The sequence below is a fragment of the Carex rostrata genome, chromosome 11 (assembly GCF_964058835.1).
Source record: "Carex rostrata chromosome 11, lpCarRost1.2, whole genome shotgun sequence".
NCBI lineage: Eukaryota > Viridiplantae > Streptophyta > Magnoliopsida > Poales > Cyperaceae > Carex > Carex rostrata.
The window spans coordinates 11,628,170-11,640,717 of NC_135928.1; the positions used below are offsets into that span (position 1 = coordinate 11,628,170).

General features: G+C 29.8%; 1 protein-coding gene across 1 annotated transcript; it reads right to left on the bottom strand.

The window, feature by feature from the left end:
• Window positions 1-2,093: 2,093 nt before the first annotated feature.
• LOC144562260 (LOB domain-containing protein CRL1-like) lies at window positions 2,094-3,548 on the bottom strand. The gene is made up of 2 exons (XM_078311447.1): window positions 3,206-3,548; window positions 2,094-2,605 (listed from the first exon to the last, which is right to left on the bottom strand). The coding sequence occupies exons 1-2, from the start codon at window positions 3,482-3,484 to the stop codon at window positions 2,258-2,260; spliced, it is 627 nt and encodes a 208-aa protein (XP_078167573.1). The 5' UTR covers window positions 3,485-3,548; the 3' UTR covers window positions 2,094-2,257.
• Between the last annotated feature and the right edge of the window lie 9,000 nt (window positions 3,549-12,548).

The following is a 12,548-nucleotide window of genomic DNA, read 5'->3' on the forward strand; positions in this document are numbered from 1 at the left end:
GGTATAAATAAAAATTTTGGTCTGAAAAGTAATGTTTTAAACATGGGTGGAGATCTATTTAGAACAAGCTAGTTTGATAATTTTCAAAAATAAATTATATTTTTAAAATAAAACAAATAATTATAATTGATACTTTATATATATAACATATAAAAAAAAAATCATGAAATTTGATGCAAGTTTTATCGTTAATCAAATGATATAAAATTTATAAATTTGTTTTCATTTAATCCGGAACAAAAACAAAATAAAGAAAAAAGAACTATACCCTACCAGGTATTATTCTAACAACTTCATATTGGTTCTTGAGATTCCATTCCTTGTGCTTCTCTCTCCATTTTGCATTTTTCAGAGATATAATTTCTCTTTTTTCATTGTTGTCTGGATGAATTGAAAGAAGAAGTTGGTCGAATCATTGTTCCCCTTGGGAAAAGTTATCTAAAAAGGCAATAATGGAAGTTTGTATATTATGTTCATCATGAAATGCATGTCTACGTGCATGATGGTCCGCATGCCTTATTCTACATGGAAACAACTGAAAGTAAGCAAACTTTTAGAAAAATCTTTTAAAGTGGTTATAAATTTCCCTTCCCTGTGGTCCCATTTTACCTGACAATAGTCCAAATCAGGCCCATAATTCAAGTGTTTAGGCCTTTTAGGCCCGTAAAATAGGAGGCCTTTTAAATCGAGTTTAGAGCATTTATAATAGGCCTAACTTTGATCAGCAAACTAGCCCAATTCATGAAAAGAAAGCAAGATTAATTGGTAAACATGAACTGTCAACTTTAAATCAATGTTAGTCCCTAAAATTTTTATGATACTTTTCTATACAAGTCCTAAGATTATCAAACTAGCTTGTTCATATTATAACACACAACTGTCTAATTGGAAACAAGTTTTTAAAAAAAAATGTTGTCTATAGTAAGAGAGAACAGAATTGAAGCATTATGATTTTATGACATGTTTTTATTTATTGATCTTTCTCTCCCAGTCTATTTAGAAATGTTCTATATAGGAGGGTTCAAATGCCTCCATGTTTTTGTGCCTCCATCATGCCTCCATCTCTCTCTATCATTTTCAAAGTTCAAACAGTCGATCCGAACCGCTCAACCTAACCTCCATACTAAAATATGTTTGGAGACCAAATTTTATATTTTTAGGAATTTGTTTACTATTTTTTTAGATAGGTACAAAAATACTGTTTTTAGATGGTTCAAATTTACTGATTTTGTACCTATCTAAAAAAATAGTAAAAAAATTCCTAAAAATATAAAATTTGGTCTCCAAACATATTTTAGTATGGAGGTTAGGTTGAGCGGTTCGGATCGATTGTTTGAACTTTGAAAATGATGGAGAGAGATGGAGGCACAAAAACATGGAGGCATTTGAACCCTCCTCTAATAATAATAATAATAATATTGTTCAGTTGTGCACAAGAACCTAATACTAAATTAAAATTTAGTTGTCAAGAAAAAAACATCTCGATAATATACTTCAACAAAATCGCCTATTATAACATTTTTTTTATAATAGGCGATATTCTTAGAAGATAACAACAAAAACTCTATTTTTATTGTTTGAACTATTAAAAAAATTGTTATAATAAAAACGTCCTCTCCTCCTCTTTCTCATGACCTCTAAATTACAGCAGAAAGAGGTACCACGCACATTCATATCACAAGTCAAACAATAGCTTGGTACTTTGTGATGGTTTCTAGTTTTCAGATTAATATTTGAAGTATGACCAAAAGCAAATTTTTGTGGGTTCTAATGTTCTATTTTGATGGTTTCTAGTTTTCAGAGCATATAGTACTTCACCATAAAAGGTTATAATAACAAATGGAAATAACATAGTTCACAATAAAAGTCTAGAAGTGTTACTGGCTTGGAAGCAGGAAACACGAATCTTAGTAACTGAGAAGTTGTTGATTTCGAACCCGACTAGAATGTTTTTTTATGAATATTTAATATTGAGAAACTTGACTCATGATTTTACCTCAAAAGAAAAAAAGATATAGAACCCTTTCAGAAAATAAAAGGTTCGCGCGCATAATCCCTAGATGAAGTATTAAACTAGCAAATAAAGCTTTACTCTATCAAAAAAAGTATCTTGGTTGGTGCGCATATGCCACGTAAATGCTATAACTGATCTGTTCCAGATGTAACAAAGTTTCATTTTGAACCATCGTAAAGTTACCAGTAACACTGGCACGAACATAACTTATCAGACCAGAAAACAAAACTGTAACGAACTAAATTATGATCGATTCATATATGCATAAGCCAGTGATTGAAGATCCTCTGAATCATTATATCCTGCGGCCCAAGCACTTGTTTCCATGTCCATAGAAGCCGAGGAATCCTCCTCAACTATACCTGAATTGTTTGAATCGGGGCTTGTTTGGTCATAGGTGCTCTTGTAATTTATACAATCATTTGTGTTGAGATTTAGATGTTGAAAGGATAAAGGTGCAATTCTTTGATCACCATGGTTGTAAAACTTGGTGTCTTGAGTGCCAGTATACTGGCATGTGCTGTGGTAGTTAGGTTGTCTTTGCGCAGCTTGTGCTTTGAGAGATGCTAACTGTGCTTGAAGGCTGATAACCTACATAGTTAATGTACAAAATTAGATGAATTAGAAAAAGAAAATTATAATCTTAGCCTAAAGATTAAATTTGCTGTTAGGTTCTTGGTTAATACCTTGAGAATATTTGGAGAAACAAGAGCAAATGTATTTTGATGTGGTAATCAATGTGCACTATGAAATTTAATGTCTACTGTTATGAGCCTTATAGTAATCTGATCTATGATTAATACACCATTTTTATTTATAGTTACATGATCTGAGCAATGAAGGGACAAGGAGAAACATTATTATTGATATATGATTGAAACTTTCTACTCTAGAAACAAGAGACCCTGTGTTGCTTATATGTAAGCCCTATATATTATATTAAACTAATTGCTTGCTACCTAAGAAATTTTAATAAGGAAACATAATCATAATTCTGGCTCAAATCTATAGTATACATAGTTCATAATTTAGATAAACTTAGTCAATGAACAAACTGCCATTGTGCACATGTACTAGTGCTATTTGAAAACAATATACTTATTAATTACCTAGCTAATATACAAAAACCCACTAAACATATTCATGCGGATGCATAATTTAGTTACCAAATTGATCGAGTAAGAAAATTACTTGCTGTTGAAGCACGAAAATATGGGCTACGCAGCCATATACAGGATCTTGGATCCTGGCCTGAGCTTCATATCCAATCGACGCTGCAGCATCTGCTCGATCAGAGGTAGGCAGTTGTGCTAATAGTTTTGATGCATTACTTGCACCGAAAACCCTATGGATAGCTGCAAATTGTGTGGCACCTTGTTCATGGCAGAAGTAAGGTGCAAACACACAACCTCCCACACATTTCCTCCTTAGAAATTTGCATGCACCACATGGAGATCCAAAGCCAGTCATTTTGAATTGCAAGAAAATTAATCTATAGATATATAGGAAGGAAGATTTGAATGTGCTAGTGTGAGTAGTACTATGCGACTAAGAGAACTTGTTTGCTTATAAACACTAGAGAGATTATGCCTTTAGCTTATTAACACTAGAGAGAGAGAGATAATACTTTTAGTGAATAAGAAATGTGAGCATGTCTCCTTATTGGCATGCATTTTGATTGATTTAAACTCTAAATGGGACCTATCTTTCACCTCATCTTGTATTTTAATGCAACCATTTGTTTGCTTTCGCACTCAAAACTTAATTTTTTTTTATTATAGTTTGCCTAACAATGCTAGAGTATGTACTATGCAATGATATTTTGAACTTTGTGCTATGATAAGAGCAAGCATGCATGTCGATCGAGATGAACTGCTCCTTAATTAACCTTGTCAACTGTTTGGAGATGGAAATTTAATGTTGACCAGTGTGAGTCAATATTAAGTTTATAGTTTTCATATATAATGTCACCAGATATGTCAGGTAATTACTATGTAAAGATTAATGATCACTGTGTAATCCATACCTGCATAGTATCATGCTAATTACCTTGTATTTGTATTATAAATTAAGTTATCCTTTTTTTTAATGATTTTTTTTATATATACATGTTATCAAACATGAAAAAAAGGATTGTTGACCTCATTAATTATAGAATATATCTAATTAAGGCTAACCTAACCTCATAATCTAGATTGCCTGGCTGGCATGTAATTATATACATATCATAAGATTATTTGAAGATGACGGAAAGCCGAAACTTTATGCAAATTAAATGGATGCACTTTTGGTTATGGAGTTCAGCTATATATATATATGTAATTATTAATTTGTTTTTTTTTGCTTTACTTTCTAATTAATAGAGAGTTTGTCTAGCCAACTGGGAAGTGGCATTCATTAATCAAACCTAGCTGTATTAGTCATTAGCTGTGTACCATGACTAATAATATAGTCTTTTCAACTCAGCACACTTTCCATAAAATTTTGATTAAATTAAGAATATCAGGCTTCTTATTTTAATACGTACGATTGAACTACATATATATCTATTCAGTTTCAAACTTACATCTCTAACAAAAATATTATTGTTTCTTGCATTATATATCTCTATGTAGTAGCTAGGAAACAAGCCTTTTTATATTTTACTAAAAAAAAATGACCATTTTAATTAATTTGTTATTTTATTTGATGATTGCAATTTTATTTTTAGATAAAGATGGGGTCGTCTTTCAACTTTAAATATTCATTTCGAATCAGAATTTGAAAATATAATCTCTTCACATGAACAGTACTAATATTACCTTAACCTCATGATCATTAATATACATATCTCTAAATTCCATTTTACAGAGAATAAGATAGAGGTCAAGCCTCTAATTTTATACTCATTGGTAATTAGAAACATGAATGGCTCGATTAATATATATATATATATATATATATATATATATATATATTGAGCAAAAAAAAAAAAAAAGAGACAGAGAAAATAATTTCAAATCTTGCAACACTTTTTTGAGTAAAAAAACCGAAGCCCAGTTTCATTAACGAAACCAAGTTAATTAAGTTACATGAGTATAGTTTTATCGTATATTCAATTATTTTTTTTTAAATATATAAAATCATATTGCTTAAATTAGAAAACTAATATTGTAGGTATATATGTTCTTCATTTATTAAAAAAAAAACACTTGTATCAAATTCGAGTTAATTGAAATAAAAAAGTCTTTTAACTTTTAATAAATTTGTTAATCTGAGAACTAGCTTTCGGTCTAGTGGCAAAGTAATTTTTCTCAGTGTGGGAGGTCACAGATTCGAAATATGAAGGGAGAAATTCTTAAATAATTTGATGGCTTGACCTTCAACTTTTAGTAAAAAAAAAAAAAAAAAATGTTAATTTGTTTCACAAAACATAATATAAATGTTATCAAATATAATTTTAGCATGTGGCTATTTTAATCCACATGTGAGGCTAGGATTCTTGGGGAATAATTTGAGTCTGATGTTCATCGAACTCAAATTTAAAGTCTAATAAGTTTTGCGTCTGTTTGATCTGCTTTAGAATCCGTACATACAAATATTTTAATGAACGTCGAATTCTTTCTAGAATTCCTATACTGCACTTAATTAACGCATGTAATATTGCAACGCTAAGTTTCTATATTGTTGCATACCCTAATTAAGACCGTGCTCCAGTAGAGGAGAAGAGACTTTCATTAAAGAAAAGGAAAGGGAGAGGAGGTGAAGAGCGACCAACTGTAACCAGTCCGGACTCCATCACTTGCTCCAGAAGCAGGGAAGCGAATTAAGAGGGAGCAGAGGAGAGCGGAAGGGAATTGACACTGTTCGGAGGTGACGACGGTGTGTATTTCGTTAAAATTTGTTACTTCCAAATCGAAATTTACGAAATACTGTTCGAAAGTGACAATGCGCTAATTAATTAATTTCCTCTCATTTCTTCCCCTTCCTCTCCGTGCACTGTTTCTGGAGCCCAGCCTCTGAGCAGATCCTACTCCTTTATTGGAAGTACCAACGCTACGCATGCCATGTATATATGCTTTTGCATGGCATCTTCTACATGATTTTCACTATTTTAAGCAAGTGAATGTTTTCTCTCTCCACTTCATTTCTTTGTTTGTAAGGGACTTGGGCATAATTCTTTTTCATGAATTATTGATATATAGTACATAACATGGAATATTATATATCTCAACATATGTCATTTAATTGTACACAGCAAAATATATAACGTGATTATTTATATGAAGGATCCACTTACAACATTTTATAGTAGTTACTACATTTTATAATATAATTTTTCAAAGTTTAAATAATCAATCCAAACTGTTCAACGTGATCTCTATATTAAAATGTGCTTGGTGATTAAATTTGTTTACTATTTATTAAAATGGACACAAAATTCAATGGTTTGAAAACAATAGTTTTGTAAAATACTTAATAAAAAATAAAAAATTCTAAAATTGTAAAATTTGACCTCCAAGCACATTTTAATATAGAGATCATGTTGAACAGTTTGGATCGAGTGTTTGGACTTTGAAAAATTATATTCTAAGAAGTTGTAACTACATAATGTAATGTGTTATAAGTGAATTCTTTCTCTATTTATATACAATGCGGTATATATGAGTATTCCTAATAATTGAGGAGAAAATAATTTATTATCTCTGAAGAGTTATATTTAACAAATATATATAGCATACATGAGATTTTTTTTTTTTCATTTATGGTCATGAATTCATCTTGACCTTTCCGCGTTTAAGGATTTACACACACGTGTGTGTGTGTGTGCGCTTGCTTGCTTGCTTGTTTATATTAAATGTTTGCTTATGTATTTAATTTGCATTGTAAACTTCTCTTCTTAATTAGAATATTCTTTCCAACTGCCAAACTCTTTATTTTTCTATGCCACCTTAATTACCAGTTTACCACCATATTAAAAATAAAGCTAATTAAATTATCTTAATTAATTATTATTCGAACTAGGAAGCTTAACAATTAAGGTCTCTCTATGTAATGAATTTGAGGAATTTGCTCTAATTTGCTCCAAAATTAATTGTCAAATATTTAGCACTTTGTGTGTCAAGCACAATTCTTTTTCTTAAAAAAATGATAATGTCACATGTAGTTTGTTTGCCACTTTGCAATGATCAGGAAGTGGTATTATTTTATTTTTTGGTTTAAACAAAGATGTCTTTAAGGGCAAGCAGGATATATAGCACTATCATTTGCTCAATTATGTTCCTGTTAAACAACTATTCAGAAGCACATCCAGTAACACCTGGAAAAGCTACCACATGAATTTATTTTATTATACTATCAAAGAAGGTTTAGAGTATAAAATAGGACCTTAATATATATAGAAGCCATAAGACCCCCCACCCCCAACTTATAGTCCATAGTTTTTATGGATTGTCATACAAAAACAAGGATTTCTAGCAAATAGGCACTATTTTTTAGATCCATTCAATAGAATGGGAAAAATATCTATTGAAAAATAATGTTCTCCGATTGGGACATTTAGGGCTGCACAAAAAATTCGTGATTCGACTAGAGTTTGATTCGAAAAAGTTCATAAAAAATTTGATTTGAAATAGGTTCGCAAACTATTTTAGTTCGAAAGTAACGTGAACTATTGATTTCCGCTAATGACTTAAAAGTGAAAACAAAAGGCTGCCCAACCATAAGTCATAACTCGAAAGTCGTAACCCTCGCTCTTAGTTCTAAACCCTAGACGACTTTCACCTCTCGCTTTTGGCTACTATTATCACTCTTCCTTGTTGTAAAAAAGTTCATAAAAGATTCGAAACTGAGTTCGTATAAAATTCAATTCAAAATTAATTCAAACCAAATTTAGTTCAAAATTAATTTAAACCAAAGTCAAACTGGGTAAGTTCGATTCAGTTCAATCCGTTTGCAGACATTACATGTTCAAAATTCAAATGTGAATTTTTTATGAATATAAGATATATAATTAAACGGCTTGACCTTTTCAACATTTATTAAATAAAATATACACCATTTTTTGAAAAATAAATTAAAAGTTGTTCTAGCATATAAATATTTTTATGTATATGTATTTAATATATGAAAAATATTATTCAAATTAGAAAATTAAAATTGGAGATGTACTTTATATTTCTTAAGTTGTAACTGTAGCAAGTTTGGACTGATATGATAGATGTTTAGTTTTTTATTAAATAGATATAAATAATTTTAAATTTTTAATAAAAAATATTAAATATTTTTTTGTTGAATAGTTTTAATAAAGTATTTATAAAAAAATAAATTGACTTAAATTTATTACGGATATAATTTAAATAACGATGTACATTAGTACATAGTTTTATTTAATAAAATCAATTTCATAGTAAATGAGGGCTCAAATGCTTCATTATTTCATGCTCCAATCTTACCCCTACATCTTTATCTTCGATTTTAAAGTCCAAACAAAATATCTGAACAGCTCAATATGATATGCACGTTAAAAATGTACTCCGAGATCAAATTTACATGTTTTGGATTTTTTTTACTATTTTTTAAGATAGGTACAAAATCATTATTTTTTAATGGTCCACATTTTTTTGAAAAACATTGATTTTGTATTTGTTTTAAAAGTAGTAAAAAAATTCCAAAAAAAATGTCAAATTTGATATGTAAGCACATTTTAACATGGATATCATGTTGAGCGGTTCGGATCTTTTATTTGAATTATTAAATTGAAGATAAAGATATTAGAATACAACTGGAGCATAAAGCAATAGGGCATTTGAGTCATCCTCTCGTATATAATACAAATTATACGTGCATCTAAAATTATTATAAGAAAAATGAAGGCTATCAATTAGGGGGGGATGGTTAATCAGGTTTAAATCCATTAACTAATTAGGTACTCGATAAAAAACATTGCTTTAACTTATACTTTGACTTGTAATTTTTGATTCTCTAACCTATAATTCTAATTATCAATCATAATTAAAAAAAATTATTTTAATTTTAACTCTAAATTTAACCCGAAGCATCCAAAGGAGAGGCAAAAAAAATTCCCGGAAAAAACAAAGTCATTCAGAACATCCGATCTCCAGTAAAACTCAAAATTAAAAAAAAAAAACAGCTGTCTCTCATAACACTCTAGGTCTGCCCCTGCTTCCAAGTTCCAAGTAACATGCAACAAAGTAGAGATGTAAATAAAGGATTGAGAGGTCAGATATTAACAAATTGTCAAACAGGAGATTATAAGATTTGCAATAGTTTATCTCCGCTAACAAATTAATGTGGGGTTCAAAGAATAGCTAGGTAGTATATATAATATTATACTTTATTTTTATCTTTCTCATGATTGGACCACTAAAGCAACCTTTTGTGATTGTTGTTTTGTTCCTCCTTTGGAACTCGCAATTCTTCCTCCATCTCAGCAGCTTATCACTGTAAATTATTTTCCCTTTGATTTTTTAGTCAGATCAGTAGACAGTAGAGTCCAATTTGTAGATTTCAAATTCGATTCGAATTGATTGTCGAGTTAAATTCAAACTAGCACAATAACTGTGAGCTCTTTTGTATGTATTCGTGTATGTTTTATTTAGGGAGAATTTCATGTATACCCCTCAAAAACTTTGAAATTACGTATTATTTTACCCTTCTTAATTTCAAAAACTCACGAATTTATTCATTTTATTTTCTTTTGTATTAAAAATTATTTTTAATTTACAAAATATTCATTTTATTCTTTATTAAAAAAGAAAATAAATTGTACCATTTTTCTGAAAATTTTTGTTCTTCTAATTGATCAGTTTTTAAAGATAAATACATAAATTATCTAATTTTAACGCTTATACATTGATATTTAGTACTTTAAAACCAAGGTGATTCAACCCCTGTGCTTGAGACATATACCTAGATATTTTTCTGGATTGAGTACTTGCATCTAGAGTGGAAAAAACGTGATGTGTCATGCCGTGCCGTGACTAACACGTCGTGATTTTTATCTCGTGCCGTGCTGTAATCAAGTTAATTTTTCACGTGCTGTGCCATAACTAAAATATTAAGGGTTGGTCACAGCACGCGAATGATCATGTCGTGCCCAAAAGTGTATCGCGTAACCATTGAATCACAATTTAAGTTAGTGTATTCAAAATTCACCATTTATTGAATATCTAATGGTCCTAATTACACGTGACTCGCGTGAATACGTGCCGTGCCGTGCCGTGACTAGATTTTTCACGTGACGTGTCGTGCCGTAGCAAAGTTTCAAAAGATGATCACGGCACGTGAATGATCATAGCACGAAACAAGCGAACATAACACGCAACTGACATATGTGTCGTTCCGTAACAGAGCCGACTCCGCTGTTCCATTTTTCCCACTCTACTTGCATCCTTGTTTTTTTTTTTGGTGTGGTTTTACCTATTTTGGTGTTTTCCATGCTTTAGTGGCTTTAGTGGTCTGTAATAGACTGTGCTGTTGTGATGTGATTCATCTATGTTTTGCTGTCGTATATATTTGGATTCTCAAATTCTTCTTAAATATAAATTAATATAAAATCTTAATAGATTCTTTGGATTATATTAGAATCTGATTGGTTAACAATCCTATGAACAATTCAAGGATCTCTAACTACTAGTCGCTAAAAAAACCACCAAAAAATAATTGTCAAATAAACATTTGTTAGTGGATTTATTTGAAGAGGAGGGTTCAAATGCATCCAAATTTTTGTGCACCTAAATGCACTCAATCTTTCGAAATTTTTTTCTCTGTTTTCAAAGTCCGAATAGTCAATCCGAACCGTTAGATGCGATCTATATATTAAGATGTGCTTGGACACCAAATTTTACATTTTTTGAAATTTTTTTACTATTTATTAAGCCACTTTGAAAATCGCTGATTTTACATTTTCTGGACCATTGGATCAGCGATTTTCAAAGTGGCTTAATAAATAGTAAAAAAATTCCAAAAAATGTAAAATTTGAAAACGGAGAAAAATGATATATAGATTGCATCTAATGGTTCAGATTGACTATTCGGACTTTGAAAACGGAGAAAAATAATAGGGTGCATTTGAACCCTCGTCTTATTTGAATATGATAAAATAATATGAGTTTGTTTTACATCACGATCAAACGGGAAGCCTGGTCATTTATATAATCTAATAGAAATTGAATGAAAAGAAACAAACTTTTCTATCTAGGTACCATTGTACGATATACTTATCATCTCATTAATTAGAAACAAATTTTGTTCAAATGTCAAGCGTCATGACGCATTCTCAAAGAAAAAAAAGGGGACAAAGAGAGCCTAAGAACCGGAAATGCCTGACACAGAAGCAACCGCTTCCCTTTCAAGCCTTTGTACAAACTTGTATTCTATTGATCTATTTTACCTGGAAATACTCGTTGAGTAAGCAATTAGTTGAGCATTGTTGCCTCTTTGCTATACACACTTTCATAAATTTAATTGAGTGGTTTTTTCTTAGCGATTTTCTAATTAATAGGGGTGTCAATGGCATCATTTTATCTGTTTACCTGATCTGTATTGTATCTGAAAATGCAAGGATAAGATTTTTTTTTTTTTCGTTAGCTTATCAGATACGGGTAAGAGTAACGATTTTTTTGTTATCTTATCTGTTATTGTATAAGGTATTTTTTAAAAATAAAATTTTATATATAAATATATATTTGTATGAAGATGATACATGATATAATAAAATTTTGTATTTTATTAAATTCTCATAATACAAATTAGATATATTCATTATTATTATTATTATTATTATTGTTATTATTATTATTATTATTATTATTATTATTCCTTGTTTTGAAAAGTATTTTATCGAAAACACAAATCAAGATGTCAATGACATTTTTTTTATCCATTTACACAATCCGTACTGTATTCAAAAAGACATTTAAAGGTAAAGTTTTTTTTCGTTAATTATCATAATAGGTATTGGTATGAAAATGTCTCCAACCGACCCGTATCGTACCCGTTGACACCCCTACTAATTAACTACTGATATTGTTTATATATGCATGTTTTTAGTTACTTCAAAAGAAAAAAATTTAAGGTCCCAGCTAGAATGAGCAGAGAAGAATAATTTGTCCATTGTGCCAATATAAAATAATATTCATATTACTAGACAAAATCCAGAAGTCTTTAGAACTTTTTTTAAGGCATTCTGGCAATTGATTGCCAACTAGACAAAATTCATATATTTAACATCCACCTAATAGTTTAAAAAATATTGTTTAATTAAGAACTAAAATTATGGATGTATTTTTCTTAATTATTTATAAAAGACATGTATTAATTAAATTGGCTCAATTTAAAATTTAATGACTCATTCATTAATTATACTTTGATAGACATACTATATATTTTGAGAAATAATGAACACATAAAATTTTACTTTTCAGTTTTTTCTAATATCAAATAATAAATTAGAGTCAAATCATCTAATTAGAGTTAAATCATCTAATTATTTATTATTCACATGTAAAAGGATCCTTCATCCGTATTTTAA

Excerpts from the sequence above, each read along its gene's own strand:
- LOC144562260 (XM_078311447.1), bottom strand. The coding sequence starts at position 3,484 with ATGACTGGCTTTGGATCTCCATGTGGTGCATGCAAATTTCTAAGGAGG. Across the intron at positions 2,606-3,205 it reads TTTTCGTGCTTCAACAGCAA|GTTATCAGCCTTCAAGCACA; the intron begins GTAATTTTCTTA and ends TTAACTATGTAG.